This window comes from Vulpes vulpes, chromosome 4, assembly GCF_048418805.1.
Source record: "Vulpes vulpes isolate BD-2025 chromosome 4, VulVul3, whole genome shotgun sequence".
Classification (NCBI taxonomy): Eukaryota; Metazoa; Chordata; class Mammalia; order Carnivora; family Canidae; genus Vulpes; species Vulpes vulpes.
Window position 1 is genome coordinate 2,423,177 of NC_132783.1, and position 21,121 is coordinate 2,444,297.

The following is a 21,121-nucleotide window of genomic DNA, read 5'->3' on the forward strand; positions in this document are numbered from 1 at the left end:
CTGACAACATTTTGCTAGCAGTTCAGAAACATGGAAGGCATAGCTTTCCTCAAACCCGTACAAAGAACCCCATCAAAAATGGATCCTTTCCAAAAAAAAAAAAAAAAAGGATCCTTTCCCTTGCCATAAAATATTATTTCACATTCAAGAGAAAATGTGTCATCTGTGAGATTCCTTATTTTTGAGGGCGGATACATACTTCATATATCTCCATAAAGCCCGGATGACAAATGGCAAGGATAACTAGTGGGCTGAAATACATCCGAAAAATGAAATATAGAATCATGGTCTGTACCCATATAGTTCGGAATCCCTAAGCTCTTTGTGCCTGACATAGGCTCAGGGCGTTTAGGCCATGGCAGGTGTTCAGTAGATGTGTTCAGTCTAAGCCTGACGCAGGAGGCTCCTGCTCAACAGAAGGAGAAATACCAGGTCATTGTCAAGGAAGATATTGGTAAATTTGAGGAAACAAGAGGCCTGAGGCCATATCTGTAGTCGGAAGATTGATGGTATACGGGACTAGGGCTAGAGATGTCAGAGTCCCAGTGCAGAAACTGAGTTTATTCTCCAAATATTTTCCCCGACCATTTGTTTCCGATTAGTTTTATTTGTTGGGATTTAACAGAATATTCCAAACACAGTCATTCTGATTAGGTATTAATCGTTTATACCCTTAACCGAACGGCTTTAGATTCCTTAAGGAGAAAATCCTTTGCTTCGTAAAGGTCTGTAAATTGCCTAGTGCCCTAACTCAAATAACTAACGCATAAATGAACAAACACGGATGTGTGAATAAAGGGGTGAAAAGATTCAAATTCTCATCAACGCAGTCGTAACCAGCTCTAATGCTGTCTAAAAATAACGTGGGTGGAGAATGAAGTGTCGTTGGCATGCACTATTGCCGCAAATTGCAAATAAAGAGCCCAGTCGAGGTGGGGCCTGACTTTTCTTTACATTATCCTTTCCCACCTCACATCTCTACAGACCCAGAAAATGACTAGAAAATGAGGGAATAACAGTAGCTATCAAATACACCACATCAACAGTGCCTCAGGTACCCTTTTAAGTCCTAGGAGGTAAATATGATTTTTATTATCATTTTACTGATGCAGAAATGGAGGCACAGTGAGGTCCGAGTGGCCGGCCCGAGGTGCTAGCTAGTGACAGGTGGGGCTGGCATTCAGAGGACTCCCTGGCTCCGGAGCTCCATGCTTAGCCTCGCAATACTCAGAGGATGGACAAGGGAAGAAAATAAACACAGTTGCTTGCTCCCTTCTTTCATGTATTTATTCCTTTCCCCCCCATTTTTCTAAATCTCTGAAAGAGCAAAACTGTGCACAGCTCCTACTCGCATGCCCGTCCCTACCTCCGCTCTTCCTGTCTGGCAAATGGCGTTGGTGTGTGATCAATCAAACGCGTGTAAAAGTCATTTCAGCACTCAAGGGGGGGAAGGTGTAGAACAGATTGCCTGTAGAGTGAAGAGGGGAAAATCTGGCATTAAAGGATCATCTCCAGTTCTCGGGAAAGGGAAGAAAGAAAAGCATCGACATAGCAAAGGAAATCCAAAGTCGTTGCAAATCCGGCCTTTGGGAGGAGGATGTTCTCATATGCATGAACCCGATGCTTCCGAATTTCTGCCTTTTGCAACCTCCCGTGGCCGTCCCCAGTCGCACACTGTTCCTCCTGCATCTTCGTGCAAAGGGGTCATTTGCATGAACACCCAGATGTCCCTCGCGGGTCTTTCCCTGCGAATTGCACCCAGAACGCACTTGGCCTCTGACTCCCCGGGCCCAGGCTGCAGGCTCCTGGATTTGCTCCACACGGAAAAGAGGATCAGAGGAAGACACAGCTAAACACACAGCTCTGTGAGGCTGCAGACTGCAGACAAGAGCCAGAGAGAGGCGCAGAAGGAGAAGACTCTACTACCGCTCCCCAGAAACATGCGGTGCCGCCCCACATCTTCTCGGGACCGTCTGAAACCTTCCCTTTCCTTTTTGAGGAAATCGTCCGTTTGCCTTATCGAGTCACTGCCCTTCGTAGCCGTCCTGCACTGTCTCTCGGTCGTCACCCACCTGCCACTCCTTCTGCCTCCAACTAGAAAAAGGCAGCACTCGGCCCAGGGGGTGGAGGGTGGAGGGTGGGAGGCCTGGAGGGTGCTGGGAGCTGGAAGGAGACATGGAGATGGGCCAAATCGAGACACCACCAAGCTGCCCCCGTGCCTGTGGCACGTGCCGGAATGTGTCTGCCCGGGAGGCCGGGTCTTCAGGCTTCGCAGAAGGAGGCGCTACCTGCGAATTATTATGTACTTGGCCAGTCGAGATGAGGCGTGGCACGGGATTCGTCCGGGAGACGCCTTCCCCAGCTTCCTGTCGGTTCTGGTCCTGGGGGGGGAAGCGCAGCGTATCCAGCGTTTTACGCAGACACGATTTGTGATGTGTTTAAAATGCATCCTTGTTGCGGCCTCTCTGCCACTTTCAATGTACTGAGTGGGTATCATGCTCTCCTGCCGTGGGTGGCAATGCCTGCAGGCCCAGGACCTGGCTCACTCCTAGGTGACTGGCAGTCCTGAAAGTCCCTGCAGGTCCCGACACAGATCTCTGGCAGGGCCCTCTTCCTTGGAATGCCCATGCCTCGGGACAGACGGGTGCACCTCTTGCCTACTCACAAGGCCCCCTGCCGCCCCGCTGCAGCCTCTGTCTGCGGAAGGGCCTTTACCCTCTAGGCCCTTGTGTGTAGGGCCCGAGTGGAGCCCACCCCAGCCCTGGCTCCTCCCCCATACCCGCCCTGACAGTCCTCTCCAGTCCAGCCGTGTCTGGCCCCTGATCTCACGCGGGCCATCTGCCTCTCCTCTCTACCCTCCACCCCGGGCAGGGAAGAGACCTGAGTCACAGTCTCCTTTGCCTTTTCAAAGCCTTAAGTCAGTTCTCTCGGAGTCCTGTCTACAAGGACGCATTTCAGAATCCCCTCCAGGGTTCCCTTCTAGGAACCCCTCCCTGGGCCCGGGTTGGGGGAGCCAGCCCTTCCCTGCCCCTTCTGCTAGAGGGATGGGATTGAGCAGGACACTCTCTGCCCAGACACTTCTCTGCCTTCCTCTCCTGCTCCCTCGTCTTTATTACCTCAAAATGGGTGGTGCAGTCAAGAATCCCAGAACAGGTTCCCCTTCGTACCCATTATACACGCAGCAGTGGGCTGGGGAGCAAAGGGGAGGGAGGGGGCCTGTCTTGCTTCTTCGCTGTCCACCACCTCGTCAGTAGAAACAGTCAGGAAGGGCCCCCTGAGTGCAAAAGAATTGATTTCTGAACATCCTGGTGATCTTTACTGGAGGGACCACAGTCTTATCCCTGAGGGCTACTAACTATGGTTTCTTTCCAAAGAACCTAGAGATGGGTCGGCCTTTTGGGGAAAAAAAAAAAATATGTTCATAACTCTTCAAAATGCATCCATGAGACAAAAATAATTGCTAAAGCACAGCTGAAACTGCAGCCCAGGAAAAAAGCCATTTATAGGGGGGGAAATGCCACTAACAGCTCCCCCTACGATTCCCAGGAGCTCTCCAGGGACACATACTCCATCCTAATTATGGAAAAAAACTTCCAAAAAGTTCATTCAGACACTCGCGTATAGTCTCTGGAATGATTTGCTTCCTCTGATTTGAGGGACTCAGCAGAAGCCTCCCCGAGGATCCTTCATTCCTAGAGACACAGTCTCTTAAAATTAGGCCAAAGGGGACATCCACTCAATTTTTTTTAAGTTCTTTGTTTACTATTTGGGGAGCAATTGGTGAAGAACTCCGGACATCTACATTCAGAAGTTTTAAACGCCCCTCGCCTTGCTCTGACCACAACCTGGACGTGAAAACAAGACAGGCCGTGCATTCGGGAATTTTCCAGGGAACCCGGTTTTGAACCTCTGAGTCAAGACAACTGAGAGAAAAAAGGGAGGGTTGGCATAAGCGTCACGTTTCTGTTTCAAATGTGCAACTACGCTCTGCTATATTTGCAAAGCAGCAATTTCCAGGCTTCATATGACTGCAAAATATGCCGGTGCATCCAGAAATAAGCACATCTACCCGAGGTCTTCCATGGTTTATGAGAGAGGACAAGAGTGAGTAGCCGCGTCCGCCCTTTTGACTTGCATCAAAGCCTGAAATGGCGAAGTCGCTACCCTTGACCCTGGATAAATATGCTGGCTGGCATCAGCAATGACAATGATCTCCCCTGGTGTCCGTGAGATTCACATTAGCCCTGGGAAGATGGTTGCTTTGATTTATGAGGATAGGGCAGCCCCAGTGCTCAGTGGTTTAGCGCCGCCTTAAGCCCAGGGCCTGATCCTGGAGACCCGGGATCGAGTCCCACATCGGGCCCTTGCAGGGAGCCTGCTTCTCCCTCTGCCTGGGTCTCTGCCTCCCTCTCTCCCTCTCTGTATCTCTCATTCATTAAAAAAAAATTTTTTAATGATTTATGAGGATATTCCATTGTGGCGGACAGCAGAATCAGCCAGCCAGCCATCTCAGAGTTTAGACCCCCTGGCATCTCCCCTTCAGGAGATAGTGCAGCCTCGGTGGACCACTCTGATACAGAACAAAGCGTCTGCAAACTGCGATACTGCTCCCCCCAGTCATCGCCATGGCTCCTCGTGGGCCAGGTCCCTGGAGCAATCAGCCCCCCCCCCCCCGGTCTCTGAGCCATCCAGCTCCCCAGCTCAAGGACAGCTTCAGCAGAGAGACGGCTGTTGTGAAGAGGAGAGATCTTTGTGATGAGCACATGCCTCGGTCATCAGGTGACCCAGATGGCAACCGCCCAATCCACCAGCCACCAGATTTTCCACAATAACGGTTCTCCTTGATTAAAAACATTTGCCAACCCAAGAGAGCCCACTCAGGGCCAGGCTCCCAGGGTTTTCCTGTCTTGGGCATCTGGTGCCTCTGCCAGGAAGCACCGAGGACCTGTAGATTTGCAAACAGCCTGAGAGAGAATTAATCCACTTAGACCACAGATATATCGCCGCTTGGAGCACTCAGCCCGGGCATGACACACCATCCACTCAGAAGAAACCTAACTGCCTGAAACAAAGGAACCCGGGCTTTCAGGAACCCTGAAAGCAGACCGAATGCATCCACTTCTGGGAACGTGTCTCAGATGCTCTGAGCTACTCACTGAGAGCAGCATCTCCAGCTGGATGGCTTTCTCCCCGTGCCGTCCGGCTTTGGGCGAGTGTCGCAGCTCAGCAGCTGTTCTTGGGCAGCCCTGCATTTTGCCAGACAGCGTCACGCTGAACGTGGATCTCAGCGGGATGTGGCCACTGATGGCAGGAAACACAATTGGCAGGTCAGCATTTTTTCCATATTTGAGTAGCACGGAGGGCAACTAAGATAACATTTCTCTTTGCATTTCAGTTCTAAAGCGTATCGCGAGGAAATTCCAATTACTCAGAATTAAGAGAGCGGGAACAGCTGAAAATGCCTTTTGAGTGACCTAAGAATGGGCTCGGGAAATTCAGAATCACAGGGTACCATAAGTCAAAATAGTCGAGAAATGAAATTCAGTGGTACAGACAAAAAAAAAAAAAAAAAGTAACTACCAGGCCATGACTGGAGCTGCTTGAGGTAAGATGGCATAAGGGAAATACCACTAGCTCAAGGGGAGAAATTTGGGCCTTAGTCCTGATGTGGCCTCCGATTAGCTGTATGACCTTGGGCAAGTCACTCAGCCTCTGCACTTGCATTCCCTCAATGAGCAAATAATATTTATTTTTTCTTTTCTTTAAGATGTATTTATTTTAGAGAGAGAGTGTGTGTGTGTGGGTGTGAGCATATGTGAGTGGGGGGGCAGATGGAATCCTCAAGCAGACTCCCCACTGGGTGAGGAGCTGGACATGGGTCAGCTCGATCCCACGACCCATGAGACCGCGACCTGAGACAAAACCCAAGAATTGGATACCTAACCCACTGAGCCACCCGGGTACCCGGAGCAGATGATTTCTAAAATCCTTTCTAGTTCCATAACTCTGTGATTAAAATTAGACTCCCTCTTGGCACCCTTGCAAGGCCCACTGAGAAAGGCTCAGTCAAGATCTTGCATTCTCACTTGCAGGCTCTTCTTGCCGTCCAACCCCTTCCAGCACCACGAGGCCAACTAGCAGGGGACTGTACCCCAAGCTCTCTCCCCACTGCCACGTTTTCTGGGACGGAAGAGGGTCTTAGGAGGTGCAGTATCTCCTCGAATCAGATGAGCGTTTGGAAAGACAATGGGCATAGATGGCTGGACCAATACTGTCCGAGCCCCGGTTCCCTTGGGAACCCCTACACAGTGCAGCCTGGACCCAGAATGTCACAGCCATCTCCTCGCAGGAGCTCTTAGGCACTACCTACCCGGCTCTTATACAGCCTTTAGTGGGGATTTTTTTTTATAAATTTATTTTTTATTGGTGTTCAATTTGCCAACATATAGAATAACACCCAGTGCTCATCCCATCAAGTGCCCCCCTCAGTGCCTGCCACCCAGTCACCCCCACCCCCCACCCACCTCCCCTTCCACCACCCCTAGTTCGTTTCAGTGGGGATTTTTTTAAATGATGGTTATGGTGGCATGGCACGGAAAGCAAAATACTAGGCGGAGCGACTCTTGATTCTGCTTTAATATCGATGCTATGCAACGGGAAGCAATACTTGGAAAAAAGCATTGAATTTCTTCAACGGATAGGGGTGTGGGTGTGAGGTACCTGTGTTCAGGTATTGATAACACATAGGAATACACAGTTCGGTGTTTAGTTCTAACTATACATACAGTTTTGGTGTATTTATAATGCTTTTTATTTTTACAGTTGATACCATATATATCCTCATTTTCTCTTAGGGAAGTAGTTAAGAAAGAAAGAAAGAGAGAGAGAGAAAGAGAGAGAGAGAAAGATGGAGAGAAAGAGAGGGAGAGAAGAAAGAAAGAAGAAAGAAAGAAAGAAAGAAAGAAAGAAAGAAAGAAAGAAAGAAAGAAAGAAGAAAGAAAAAAGGAGAAAGAGAAAGAAAGAAAAGAAAAAAAGAATGAAAAGAAAAGAAGAAAGAAAGAAGAAAGAAAGAAAGAAAGAAAGAAAGAAAGAAAGAAAGAAAGAAAGAAAGAAAGAAAGAAAGGAAAAGCCCTGTAACGTCTTTTGGAAGTGGCATTATTTCCATTTAACAAATGAGGGTGCTGAGGCCCAGATACCACATTCAGAGTTTTCGGTCTCAAATTGAGGAAGAAAATCTCTCCCTTGGGCCCCCGCCCCCCATCCCAGGGCAGGCACACTGCGTTGCTCCATTCATGTATCCCTCACGCAATTTTAACAGAAATAACTGATAATCACCTAAGAAAAGCTCCAGTTCACCTAAATATTTTAGAACGAGACTCTGTTTTACTTGCCACTGAAATATTTAAGTGCCAGATGTTTTATTAAAGGATTTAGTTCAATTGGTTAACAAGCTGAATGCTAAAAATTAGATTTCCGTCTGTTAGAAACTATGAGGCAGAAACGTGTTTTGTAGGGCGGCACTTAGTTTAATAATTAACTATTAAAGTAGTAGGAGTAAGAAATCTTAATATCCTCTTCCAGGGAGTTGAGGCTTGCTCTCTCCTGGCAGGAAGGAATCCTTTCTTCCTAAGGTCCCAAAGCATGATTCATCCACCATATCTTGTTCCGTCTTCATAATGTTCCGGTGCAGCAGAAGCAAGTAGTGACATCTAATCTACCCCAAAAGGAAAAACTGAAGCAGAGGAGCTAAGTTGAATTCCTGCATTGGCCAAATTGCCTTTCCAGTACTGGACCACAGAGTTACACCGGTTCCCTGCAGAGAAACGCCAGGAAAGCTCATTTATTCCAGACTAATAGTAACATAGTTAAAAATCCAGTTAAATCATGCCCGTGGGAAGTGGATGAAAAGTCGAGGGCGTCAGGACTGGTCCTGGTAAAGGAACCACCTGGAATCAACTTGAGATTTCTGCCTACGCATGAAAGAGGTTTATCTCTGCTACCTAACAAAGTCCCACCGAACGGTTTATAAGAGGTATAAACCCACATGGAGGGGGATCCCCGGGTGGCTCAACAGTTTAGCACCGCCTTTACCCCAGGGCGTGATCCTGGAGACCCGGGATCGAGTCCCACGTCCGGGCTCTCTGCATGGAACCTGCCTCTCCCTCTGCCTGTGTCTCTGCCTCTCTCTCTCTCTCTCTCTCTCTCTGTGTGTGTCTCTCATGAATAAATAGATTTTAAAAATCTTAAAAAAAGAAAAAAAAACCTCCACATGGGCACTAAGAGCAGAGCAAAGAGCACAGTAGACAATAGGCCAACAAATGCTGGGTGACAAATGAGTGGAGATTCACTTAGCAAAGTGGATAAAGATGAACTCTAAGTGCCTCCAAAGGAAGATGCTGATGAGAAACATGCAGTGTCGCACTCAGAACCCTGGGGATCCTCAAGATACAGGGCACCAGATGCCCCGGAAGGCCCGGGGAAGGAGTGGTGCTCCAAAGAAGATCTGGGGATAGACCATGTCAAGAACGCTTCGGCCCCCCCGCTGCCCTCCTCCATCCTGAGCCACCCCCTGGTGGTCTTGAGCCCATAGCAAGCTCTCCTCCCAGTTGCAAGCCCCACCCGTGGGTGCTTAATCAGAGTGGCTCCTCGCTACGTAGGAGCGGAGGGCAAGGATGGCTAGAGGGTGAGAGAAGGCACCCAATCTGGGAGAGACGCCACAACAAATAAAAACAAAGAGAAATCCCAAGAAACCAAGATAACTCAGAACACAGAATTCGGGAAGCTCTAATTTGTGTCCTTACAAGGGAGATGATATGGCAAGAGGAACTGTCGGAACAGACCCCGTGAGAAACAGGGATTTTCAGACACTGAGAAGATCACTCAGATATTAAAAAAAAAAAAAAAATAGCAGAGCAACAATTCATCTGAGAACGATGAAAAGATAAAATCCCATTTGTCTTGTTAAACTATGTTCTATCATGAAAAAAAAATTGATTTTAAAATCAAATTTAAAGATCAGGAAAAACGAAAAGGGCCCGTTGACATGCCACCGAAGACGGAGTTCACTAATTCCGCAGACGCTGTGTGTTAGCATCCCCCCGCCCCCACCTAAGTGGAGTTTTTTACCACAGTGAAAAGCAATGTCCTGGCACGGCCCGCTTTGCTTCAGCACACGTGCGCGGTGCGAAACTTTCAAGAGGGTTTCCTTTTTCTTTTGCATGCTACATTTGTGTTAGATTTGCAATATGTGCGTGTATAGGTTTATTATAGAAGCAGTGGCCACAGTTGTTTTTTTTTTTTTTAAGATTTCATGTTTTGTTTATTCATGAGAGACACAGAGAGAGGCAGAGACACAGGCAGAGGGAGAAGCAGGCTCCATGCAGGGAGCCCGACGTGGGACTCGATCCTGGACCCCGGGGTCACGCCCTGAGCTGCAGGGAGATGCTCAACCCCTGAGCCCCCAGGCACCCCTGGCCACAGTTTTTTCAAGTCACTTCCTAGTGCTCAGGCCAGTAAGCTGGGATTCCCTGTGCTCTTTGCACCCTATGTCCCCCTGTTGCAAGACAGTCACCGCATGTTCAGTGCCTCCTAAACACCTGCCCATGGACGACCTCCCTCTGCCGCTGCTGTGATCCAAGACCTTCGCCCCCGACCTCGCCGTCCTCCCAGCCTACCCGTCGCCATTTCCAGCCTCAGCATCCCCCCCACCCAGGCTGTGCCCTCACCCCGCTTCCTGGATAACCATCGACAGAGATCTGATCCTGTCACTGTTTTGCTCAAAACATTTCTATCACCTATGGGCTATGTCTCCGGCAGGCTGATACCTAAACAAATCCTGGAGCATCTGGCGGCGGCGTAGCTCTTTCTGGGCTTTAACTACCGTCCCCCACAGCTGGCAGGTGGCACTCAGAGCTACCAGGCCGCTGGTGGCTCCCGGCGCCCTGCCCCCGATGCCTCTCCGTCATCTGCCAGGCCGCGTGCATCTGTCAGGAGCACCTCATCCGCCCCCCCCACGCAGAAGCCGGCGCTCCCCTTGGAACAATCTTCTTCCAAGCAATACGGTTTCTTAAGAAAGTACCTGGCAGGGGCCCCGGGGGTGCAGGGTCAGCAGTGCAGCATCTGCCTCTGGCCCAGGGCATGACCCTGGGGTCCTGGGATCCAGTCCCACGTCGGGCTCCCTGCATGGAGCCTGCTTCTCCCTCTGCCTGTGTCTCTGCCTCTCTCTCTTCCTGTGTCTCTCATGAATAAATAAATAAAATCTTAAAAAAGAAAGTAAGTAAAGAAAGCAAGCATCTGTTACCCCACTGAATTGATCAGACCTTAAAAGGTTTGGACTGTGGCTTCTCATCCTCACGTCCCCAAATCCAGCACAGTTGATGGCATAACGTTAGACTCAGCAAGCATTCATTGAATGAATGAATGAATGAATGAATGAATATGCTAAAGAGTCTTAAAGAAATCAACAAAAGCAATAGCTAGAAGAAGAGACTACATCATGATCCAGTTTTGTATTTTGTCTGCTAATGACAAGAGTAGCTCTGTTCTTCCAAGGATGCTCGAGCTGGACCCAGACAGCCAAGGACGAGCCTCCCTATAGCTCAGGGATGACTCCCTGACCCTCCCTGGGGGTCACAGCACAAATGCTGATGCCCCACCCCAAGGAACGAGGGGGAACTAATGCCTCGTGCAAATGGATCGATGATTTATTATTTATTGTTATTGATACGGGACTACCCAGCGGCAGTGGGGGCTTGCAGGCAGCAGAGAGCCACCGAGGCAGAAACAGCAACGGGGCGGGGGGGTGGGGGGGACAAAGGGCCCCGCCTCAGCACGCGGCGCTCCCTGCAGAAGCCCTGGAAGTGGCACAGCCAAGGGCCAGACGCCAGCACGGCCTAAGGAAGCTCTTCACTTTTTGTTTGACGCCGTTGGCGCTGCTCTTACTATTTTATGTTTGTCCACGAGGAGCGGGGATGACCCTACCGAGAGCTAAGACGGACTTGGGGGGGACCAGGTGCCTTTGGCATCACCGGGCATCTCTGGGCTTGGATCCCGGCCGCCCGCTGAGCCGGGAGCTGTGGCCCCAACTGCTTCACCATCCCTGGGCCTCAGTTTCCTTGAAAATCATTCAGATAAAATCCACCTCCCTGGTTTCTTGAGGGGCGAAAGGGATCCATGAACGCGTAGCTGCCGGTTCAGTGCCTGGTGCCCCGTAGGGGGAGGTGTCCTTGGTGCCACCCGCACGCCACTGCTCCGCGACGACGGCGAGGACAGCTACATCGCAGATGCCCGTCGGGGCAACCGGAATGCCCCGATATCATAAAAATACCGACAAAGCACCTTTCTCTGGGATAGACTCCCAGGCCCAGGAGCTCTAGTTGTATCCTACACCGTTCGCCTGCGGTGAGGAAAATCGACCTTGCCTTGCTCTTTCTCAATTACCAGAATCGCTTCACCTCCTGAGCCAGAACTGCATTCTCTTCCTCCCTAACTGATCGTCGGAGCGCTGCGGGGTCGTAAACTGTGTCCTTATTGCCGTGATCTCGTAGGAAATAATGAGGATCCTTCCAACACCATTTGCAGAGAAAGCGCACAGGTCCTCGGGATCGTTCCTGGGTGGCCCACCCAGCGATCAGCAGTGCATTGGTGTCGGGTCCTGGAAAGCCATCGCTGTGACTCTCCGCACACGACCCTGCTTCGTGCTCAACAGACTGCAGCCCTACAAATGGCCGTAGAGGGTAGTGTTTTGAGCATACAGACCTGCGGGTGATCGATTTGTGGATTAACAAGTGATGTCAGAGTCGCTAAGCCGGGGAACAGCGTAGAGCAAAAATTTTGGAGGTGCCCGTTATGTGAGCCTCTGAGTTTTTAGCAAGTGGGCGCCATACGCCCGCACAGAAAATCCCCTGGGAGACCTTTAAAATACAGAAATCTCTAGCTCACCGGCTTCTCCTGGGCGGTCCTCACTGTGCTTCCCGCCCCCCCCCCCCACGCCCTTTGGGGATAACTTGCAGGGAAACTTGGAGAGAGAAGAAAACACCTGTGGCCCAAGGCTCCTCCCCGGCGGTGGAGCGATCAGTTAGGCCACATGGGTCTGGTTGAGGGTGTAGGCCTGGACGGGGCGGGTGGAGGGGGGGACGACTCTCCATCCTCCTCACTCCAGAGGCTTCCCACAGAGCACACACACCGGGGCGGGAGCACGCGAGGTTTTCTGCACGCACACGTACGCACACGCAGACACCCGGACACGGTGTGCACACGCTCACGCACCACCACCAACCCCGGGGGCCTCGGCTCATCACCAGGACCACCAGGGAACAGACTTTGGGGATTCCCCAGGACCGCTGTGGGCAGAGGAAGCAAACTGTTGTCACGCGAGCTGGGGGTGAGCTCAGTCCTGAGAATGCTTCTGACAATGCTTTGGGGAGTAGCTACCATTTAAACATGGCAAGGTTTTTTGTTTTTTGTTTTTTTTTTAAGATTTTATTTATTTATTCATGAGAGACACAGGCGGAGGGAGAAGCAGGCTCCATGCAGGGAGCCCGACATGGGACCCCAGGATCACGCCCTGGGCTGAAGGCAGGTGCTAAACCGCTGAGCCCCCCGGGCTGCCCCACAGCAAGGTTTTATACACAAGAGTGGGAAGCAGCGGCCACCCCGGGCCTCCTTCCCTGGGGGTGTGACTAGCCTGACCCGAGTCGTGACAGCGCCTCAGTGCAAGACCGTGTCCTCTGCAGCCCACCGCAGCTCTGTAACCACAAATTTAGGGACAGTTTCAAGGCAAACACTGAGGTCTAAAGAACAGTCACAGTTTCGAATTGTCCTGTTAGGCCTCATTGAAATAATAGCGTTGGTAACTCCCGCGGTGCCACTGTCCGTGCTCCAGGCAGCATGCGCGGTCCACCCCCACTGGGGACCACCGTCCCTGCGGGGAGAAGCCATTAGCAGGTTTGCAGACTACAGCTCATTCCAAGAAATTTTTGTCAAACCCCATTCATATAAATAAAGACTCACGCCTAAATCAGAGCTGTCGGCACAGGAGAGTGAGTGTTGGCTGCACTTAAATTCCTGCCGTGCAACAGGAGCAACGGCCTGAGTTTTTTTCAAGGAAACGTAATACCGTAATGACACGGCAACTGTTGTTTCAATACGGAGTTAATTAGGAAACTGGATTTGGGGATCGAAGTCTAGCATCGGTTTAGCGTCCCAGGTAGGGTGTGCACGTGCGTGCGCCAGCGGAGGCCGGGGACACACACGCACACTCACACCCGCGTGCCCCAGAGTGCGCGTGTGCCCCAGGCAGGACCCCCGCGTGCACACACAGCCCACGTGTAGGTGGCATCCGCACATGCCAGCCCACGTGCGTGCGTGTGTCACGCGGTGCCATCCACTCTGTGTCAGGGCGCTTCACCACGTCTCCGCAGGGAGAACGGAGGTGGCCGGCGGTGACTCTCCACCTATGGCTCCTGAAGATGAGACCGCGGTTCCACGTCGGCCTGGCACACGGGGAACAGCATCCCCAACCAATCTATGAATCGCTGTACCGTTAATGGACCGAACGGCTCCCCAATACCCCGAAGGGGAAGATGCACCCCTGCAAGTAGGAGCCCTTCGTTCTAGGCAGCATATCCCTAGCACCCTAGCACCGGTGCCCTGCGACGGATGGACCCACTTCCAGCCAAGTGACAGTTGGGTGGGCCTCCGTCCGACACTCGTGCAAGTGCCGCCTTCCCCCGATGAGGCCCCAAGTGGTACAGGTGCTGGGAGGTGAGGGCGGGTCCTCATTAGACAGCAGGCAGTGATCCGAAGGTTTCCTGCCCGGCCACCGCGCTAAGCCGAGGCCCTGCCTTGGGCCCCACGTCTCTGTGCCTCGGTTCCCTCACCTGTGAAGTGCAAGCACTTCACGACCCAGCTCGCGGGATGAAACGTAACCAAACTCCTTGGGGAAGTGTCGGCTCCGTAAAGCATCCAAAAGTGTTCTCTCGTGTGGCTAAAGTGGAAGGGAGGAGGGAAGGCTTCCCTGGCTGGAAGCCTGATCTCCCCTTCACCCCGTCCTCCCATCCCCCCGCCACCCTCCCCACCCATCGGTCTGTTCTCTGTGTTTACAGACCTCACTCTGCTTTGTGTCTCTTCACTCATTTGGCTTTGTCTCTCGGCCTGACTTACTCACTCAGCGTTAATACCCTCTGGGTCCGCCTTGGAGGTCGCAGATGCCACGATCCCAGCCTCTTATGGCTGCTCCAGAGTCCATCGTGTGTACATTCACCACACCTTCCTCGTCCATTTGTCTTACCTGGAGGCCGCTCCGTATCTTGACTATTGTAAATAATGTTACCATGACCATAGGGGTGCATAGATCTTTTTTCAAATTACTGTTTTTATTTTCTTTGGGTAAATATCCTGTAGTGGAGTTATTATCAGGCTTCTTGAATGATATTTTTGCTAAAACTAGAGTCTGAAGACTAGTGCTGCGACCCCAGAACGCCTGCCCAGGGAGAACAGACCCACGTCAGCTTGCACACCCTGGGTCGTCTTATCCCTACAATCCATTTACATTTTGTCTGTCTACCCTGGTATTAATTTTATTCAGGGGCACTGGAGTCCGAACATTCTCTTGAACCCAACTAACTTGACCTCTTTCTTATTGACTCAGCCTTGAAACCTTCCCAACTGAACACACTTGGGTGCCATTTTGTGCGATTGGCCCTCGGGTGGATCCTTATTCATAAATCCCCCGTTGTCCGTCCATACCCACTAGTCCCTAATGACACTGATCCCAACCAGTGGGATCAATAGGAAATCTAAGTATATTTTTACTCGGTCTCGCCTTGTTTGTGATCTTGATGGAGATTTGATCCTGGCATCCAGCATTGCCCTATGAGCCAGAGACCGCTGCCTTTTTATTATGAAAATAAGAGTTTCTTTGCTCATGAGACATTGTAGACCTGATTTGTGACCAACACCCTGTGTTATAGGCATTCTTCTACATGTGGAGCATAAGCAGTAACTCTAGAGTCCCCTCCTGGTAAAAGGAAGTACTTTCTGTAGAGAAAATACTTGAACACTCCTGAGATACTCAAGTCCTTGATCCAGTAGAGTAAAGGATGAATTTGGAAAGAATCATAATTGGTTTTCTCCACTCTGTAGCTTTATTGAGGAAAGAGGTCTTTAGTGTCATAACATCAACTGCTGAAAAGGGTAAGGCAACAAGGCTGTATTTTATAGTTCCTTCGGATTTAGGGCAGCTAAGATCTGCACAGAGCACTAATTAGTTGGTAACAGCTAAGCAGCATTATCTTCTGTCCAAGACACAATGTAGAAAATATGTTTGGGGGGACGCCTAGGTGAGTTGAGCATCTCCCTTCGGCTCAGGGCGTGACCCCGAGGTCCCGGGATCGAATTCCGCATCAGACTCCTCTCGGGGAGCCTGCTTCTCCCTCTGCCTGTGTCTCTGCCTCTCTCTCTGTATCTCTCATGAATAAATAAGTAAGATCTTAAAAATATTTTTAAAAAGAAAAGAAAATCTGTTTGGGGAGCTGAATACAGTTGACTCTTGAACAACATGGGTCTGAGGTGCATGGGTCCACTTATATGCAGATACTTTTCAATAAATACGGTTCATTACTATAAATGTATTTTCCTTATGATTTTCTTAAAACATTTCTTTTCTCTACCCTTGTTATGGGAATGCAGTATATAATACTTATCACAGGGAAAGTGTTTATTAATCAAGGGTTTACGTTATCAGTAAGGCTTCGGGTCAACAGTAGGCTCTTCGTAGTTCAGTTTGGAAGGAGTCAAGAGTTATGCTTAGACACTTGACTGCATGGGGTCAGCGCCCCTATCCTCTGTGTTGTTCGAGGGTCATCCATACTTGGAAGGAGGTAATAATGGTAGAAACTCTTTCTTTTTAAGACTTCTTTACCTTGGGATCCCTGGGTGGCGCAGCGGTTTGGCGCCTGCCTTTGGCCCAGGGCGCGATCCTCGAGACCCGGGATCGAATCCCACGTCAGGCTCCCGGTGCATGGAGCCTGTTTCTCCCTCTGCCTGTGTCTCTGCCTCTCTCTCTCTCTGTGACTATCATAAATAAAGAAAAAAAAAAGACTTCTTTACCTTTATGAACATTAACGGTTATGGAACACGTGGAAGTATGAGCTCTCATTATGTACATAGCTGATTTCTTTAAGTATGTTTTTACCCTCTGAGTCTTACCGTTGGGACTTTACCTTTACATCGATGCGTGTCTGTGCTTACGATACACTCATCTTCTACTTCCAAGATTCTCTCAGTGCCTAGGTATGTATCCCCCTCTTGTAGAAACCCTATCTCCAAAAATGCAGCTGTAAAATGGAAAACTCTGCTCACCTCTGATGCTGGTATTACTGTCAAGGTTTTGAAGGAAAAATAGTCTCAGAAATCTCAACCGGCTCTCACGCTGCCTATGCTCTCCTCTCCCGGAGGTTTTTCTCTTAGGAGACTGTAGGAAAATTGAAGGGGGCCTGGGATGTGGTCTCCAAGGGTTAATGAATAGGGTCTGCAAAGGTCCAGTTCTTAAGGACCCTTGCTACTTTTTTTCAAGCTTGCAGATCCTGGGGGAGTGAGGGAGTTTACTCTCTCTGTGAGTTCCCAAAATTGAAGACAGTCCCTTGGTATCCATGGAAACTCAGCTCAGCACCAGATGAGTGCATTATATGTGATTTGGGGATTTATGGCTTTTTAACCCGTCTGCGCCATTATTTGCCATTATTGGCAAAGCATCCCATGTTGCAGGAGACTTTGACAATAGTGTGAGGCACCTATTTTTCCATGGCATAGTCATGTAGATTATTTGCAAGCAGGAAAAAAGAAAAACCAACACTGAAGCCCAAATGGTAAGCTCTATCCAGCGATAGAGCCCCTCTTACTTGGGGGACACTGTCTATGCTTGTGTCTGTAGACCCTTCAGAAATACAGGTTCAAAGTGCTCCTTCGTTATGTGCTACTGGGGAACGGTGGCAAAATGATGAACGCGTCATGCAGCAACCTAAGGGGGCTGGGCAGGGGAACTCGTCGACATCAGTAATCTGCCCAGGAGCTGCAGCGTGATCCTTAAAAAAAAAAAAAAAAATCAAGATTCAGAATCCACATGGGCCACGTGTTGAAATGACTCCGTAATGCAAAGATCAGAAAAGATCTTTACTAAGTGTAACTGGGGGGTAAGACAGTGTGAAGTACTCAGAAAATACCTGGACGACCTCACCGGAAGTCAACCTAGATGCCGGTTTCATGAGTTCAACAAAGCCACATCCCCCAGTGTCAGTCATCCGGTACCACGTCCATTAATGCGTGTTTTGAACTAGGATGAAATCGCCCCCCCGCCCCCGAAGACATTTAGATTCCGACAGATGTAAAACAGATGTGTCCAAAGTAGAAGCTACTTTGCCGAGGGCTACGTTTTTTTCTAAGGAGATCTCATTTGCCAGATCTGCTAAGGGCTCTGTCTACAGAAGGGATCTGCGTAGCTTCGGGAGTTTACAGAGGAAGGGGCAGCCACCACTCTGGGGCTGCTGCACGAAATGCGAAGGCCTTAGCCCCCACGGTAAACCCCACAGACTCCCCATGGGTTTCTTCAGGGGATTTGGCCTCTTGAACACACATTCAAGGATATTAGGGTGAGATCCCTCTGTCCTCGATCTTCCATCCTTAATACTGGAGAATTGCCGGATTTTCCGTCATTTTCCTGAGGCTGTTTCATCATCGGTGTGTTCAGCCACTCCTGCTGGCCCCTCTAGAAATGGCACCTTTTGAATTCTTCTTATCTCTTCATTTTTAAGTTTAGGGAGCCTCTGGCATAGCCACACCCCCGCCCATGCCAGCCCCAGAGAATTCCAGATACGTGGACCCTCTTCTCAGAAACCATTAAAGACAAACAAGAAACTAGAAAATGTTCTTAGGAGCCACCTAGTAAGGTGAAGGGTCGGGAAGAACAGGAATAGGTTCCTGTCCCATATAAATAGGGTTGGGAAGAACAGGAATAGGTTCCTGTCCCATATAAATAGATGAGACTCTTACCTCACTCACCGCGTAAGTGACTACTAGGCTACCGCGTGGTCTAGGTCTTGTTTCTCTTAGCTTATTCGATGGTCCTGCTGATGCCCTCGTATAATGTTCTCCATGCAGCCCTGAAATGAGGAGAGTAGGAGCCTTGGGATGCCAGGGTGGGTCAGTCCTTTGGGCACCTGACTCTTGATCTCAGCTCAGGTCTCGGTCTCAGGGTCATGAGTCCAAGCCCCAAGCTGGGCCCCGCACTGGGCGTGGAGCCTACATAATAATAATAATAATAATAATAATAATAATAATAATAATGAGTAGGAGTCTCTTTCCCCAGTATTTTTAGCCTTTAAAAAACCAACATGATTTGCTCAGATCTTCCCATTCTTTCATCGAATGCGTGCAGGTGGTAACGATTATATGTCATTTATTTGCGTAGTACTGGGGCTGGAGGTGTGGCTGTGTCTATGTGAAATGAACCCCTGCCCTCTGAGAGCTAAGAGTCGGCTCTGGTTAAGAGGGAAAAAAAACACGCATGGGTGGAATAGTTAAATACCTGTTCATCAGGTGTCAGGGATACTGTGGATCACAGGCACCCTTCAGAACGTGGGGGGGGCTCCTGTTGGGTGGTGACCCTCTAACCTCTGGCCACACCCTACCCAGTGGGAAGGAACCTGCAGAAGTCAAGGAAATCACTCAAGAGCCCCTGCCCTACTTACTAGAGACCAAGCTAGCAGGAGGCAAACGGCTGTGGTGTGGAAGCCTGGAACTGGCCACATCCTTCTTTTTATTTGGGTTTTTACTGGCAAAACCCATTTTCAAACCCAGTATAAACGTAGGACAATTCAAATGTAGTAAAGAGACAGACTCTTGGGGTTTGCGGGGGCTAATAAGAGGTGAAAAGGACCCGGCACAGAGTCCAGTGAAGCCCGGGCCTGCACCCTCCCTCCTGTCACCTGAGGAAGGGGCGTTTGACAAGTTCCCTGTGGCTACGGGTGCTTGTTCTGTTTGATCTTGTTGGGCTTATCAGGAAACAGAGGTCAGGTGAGCAAAGGAAATGAGCGGGTTTCACAAATGGTTCAACAAAGATGGAACCTGTTAGCCTCCTGACCAGCCATCTGCCTCTGAAGATGGCTACACTGAGGGCTGCGGCCAGGCCCGAAGGTAGAGGCTCCAGGCTGTCCGGGTGCCAGTTATGTCCCCGCCTCTGTCCCCCCCTCCGTCCTCCCCTCCGTCCTCCCCTCCGTGCCCCCCTCCATCCTCCTCTCTGTCCCCCTCCGTCCCTGCCTCCTTCCTCCCCTCCGTCCTCCCCTCCATCCTCCCCTCCATCCTCCTCTATGTCCTCCCCTCCATCCTCTCTGTCCCTGCCTCCGTCCTCCCCTCTGTCCTCCCCTCTGTCCTCCCCTCCGTCCCCGCCCCCGCCCGCCCCTCCATCCTCACCTCCATCCTCCCCTCTATCCTTCCCTCCAACCTCCCCTCCGTCCCCCCCTCCATCCCCCTCTCCGCCCTCCCCTCCGTCCTCCTCTCCGTCCTTCCCTCCATCCTCCCCTCCATCCCCCCCTCCGTTCCCCCCTCCATCCTCCCCTCCGTCCCCGCCTCGGTCCTCCCCTCCGTCCTCCTGCACCACAGCAGCACCCGCTGGTCCCTAGCCGACCCCTGGACTGCTATGGAGCACCGAGCACCGAGCACCATCAGCAGCACCGAGGCAAGAACAGGAGGCCGGGTTCAAGGCCTAGCTGAGCCACTGAGGCGCTGCGGGAGAGCTTGGGGGAAACGGCCCTTCTGAGACTCAGGCAGCGGCTCTCACAGGAGCTCAGGGATCTCACAGAACTTGATAAACTAGAGCAAATGATGGTGACGATGAAGACAGAATAATGATAGTGATAATTGTGAAAAAGGGGCTGAAAACAATTCTTTCATTCTTTCTTGGGACCATCGATTGAAAGTGGTCATTTACGCTTCCTCATTTCTTTTGTTCTTCTGATGTTTACTTTCTGGAAGCCAAAAGAATGATAGCACCTAGGAGCTGCATAAAACTCCTTAAAATACCTCTTCCCTAGGGAAGAAAGTGACCGTGTGTTCTTACTCCAAAAAGAAGGAAAGGAAAAGAAAACTAACATTTTTTTTAAATTTTTTTTTTTAATTTTTATTTATTTATGATAGTCACAGAGAGATAGAGAGAGAGGCAGAGACACAGGCAGAGGGAGAAGCAGGCTCCAAGCACCGGGAGCCCGACGTGGGATTCGATCCCGGGTCTCCAGGATCGCGCCCTGGGCCAAAGGCAGGCGCCAAACCGCTGCGCCACCCAGGGATCCCGAAAACTAACATTTTATGGAAAATGTCCTGGAAGATACATACAAGGAACAATTGTTACAATAGAAATTATAAATAATCTAAGCGTCTTTCTTTTTAGAAAAGGACAAATAGAATGTAGCATATTTTTAGATGGACTAGTTAGCAGCACTTAAACAGAATTAAATATAGTGAAAACAAGATTAAGAAAAAATAAGTTGAAAAATAACATTTACATCAAGCTTTCATTTGTGTAAAAAATTTAATACTTACACAAAATAGCACTTAACTTACTCATAGGTATATCTCTTACCTGCATAGATTTTTGTGCACGTGACCCCCCCCCCCCCACCACACACATACATGTTTGTATAAAATGTACTATAGGGATGAGCCCCTGGGGGGCTCAGTGGTTGAGCATCTGCCTTTGGCCCAGGTCGTGACCCCCTGCAGGGTCCAGGGATCGAGTCTCACATCAGGCCCCTGCTTGGAGCCTGCTTCTCCCTCTGCCTGGGTCTCTGCCTCTCTGTGTGTCTCTCTGCAATAAATAAATAGAAATCTTTTTAAAAAAAATAAAAAATAAAACGTACTGTAAAGACTCCTGTCAAGTCATATCAGTGGTTGCTTTGTTGGGAGTATAAAACTAGAAATGACGTACAAAGGCAACAAATGTGATTTTGTTGTTTTCGCTTTTACTGAAAAGACAAACCGAAATATAATATGGTTTATGAAGTGAATATTTATTCAGAGCCTAGTAGAACCCAGACCCTTCTTTCTGTGCTGGGGAATCTTGTGGTGCTGA

The 21,121-nt window shown here is 49.9% G+C and overlaps 1 protein-coding gene across 3 annotated transcripts in view; it reads left to right on the plus strand.

The window, feature by feature from the left end:
- RNF150 (ring finger protein 150) overlaps positions 1-21,121 on the plus strand; it is a 245,485-nt gene that overhangs the window by 200,196 nt on the left and 24,168 nt on the right. Inside the window, exon 7 of one of the 3 annotated variants that reach the window (XM_072755194.1) lies at positions 6,855-6,902. The exons of the other annotated variants lie outside the window; for them this stretch is intronic. Within the exon in view, the coding sequence (XP_072611295.1) occupies positions 6,855-6,862 (8 nt within the window). The 3' untranslated portion in view covers positions 6,863-6,902. Of the gene's footprint in view, positions 1-6,854; positions 6,903-21,121 lie in introns of those variants that run through there. 3 annotated transcript variants of the gene reach the window in all.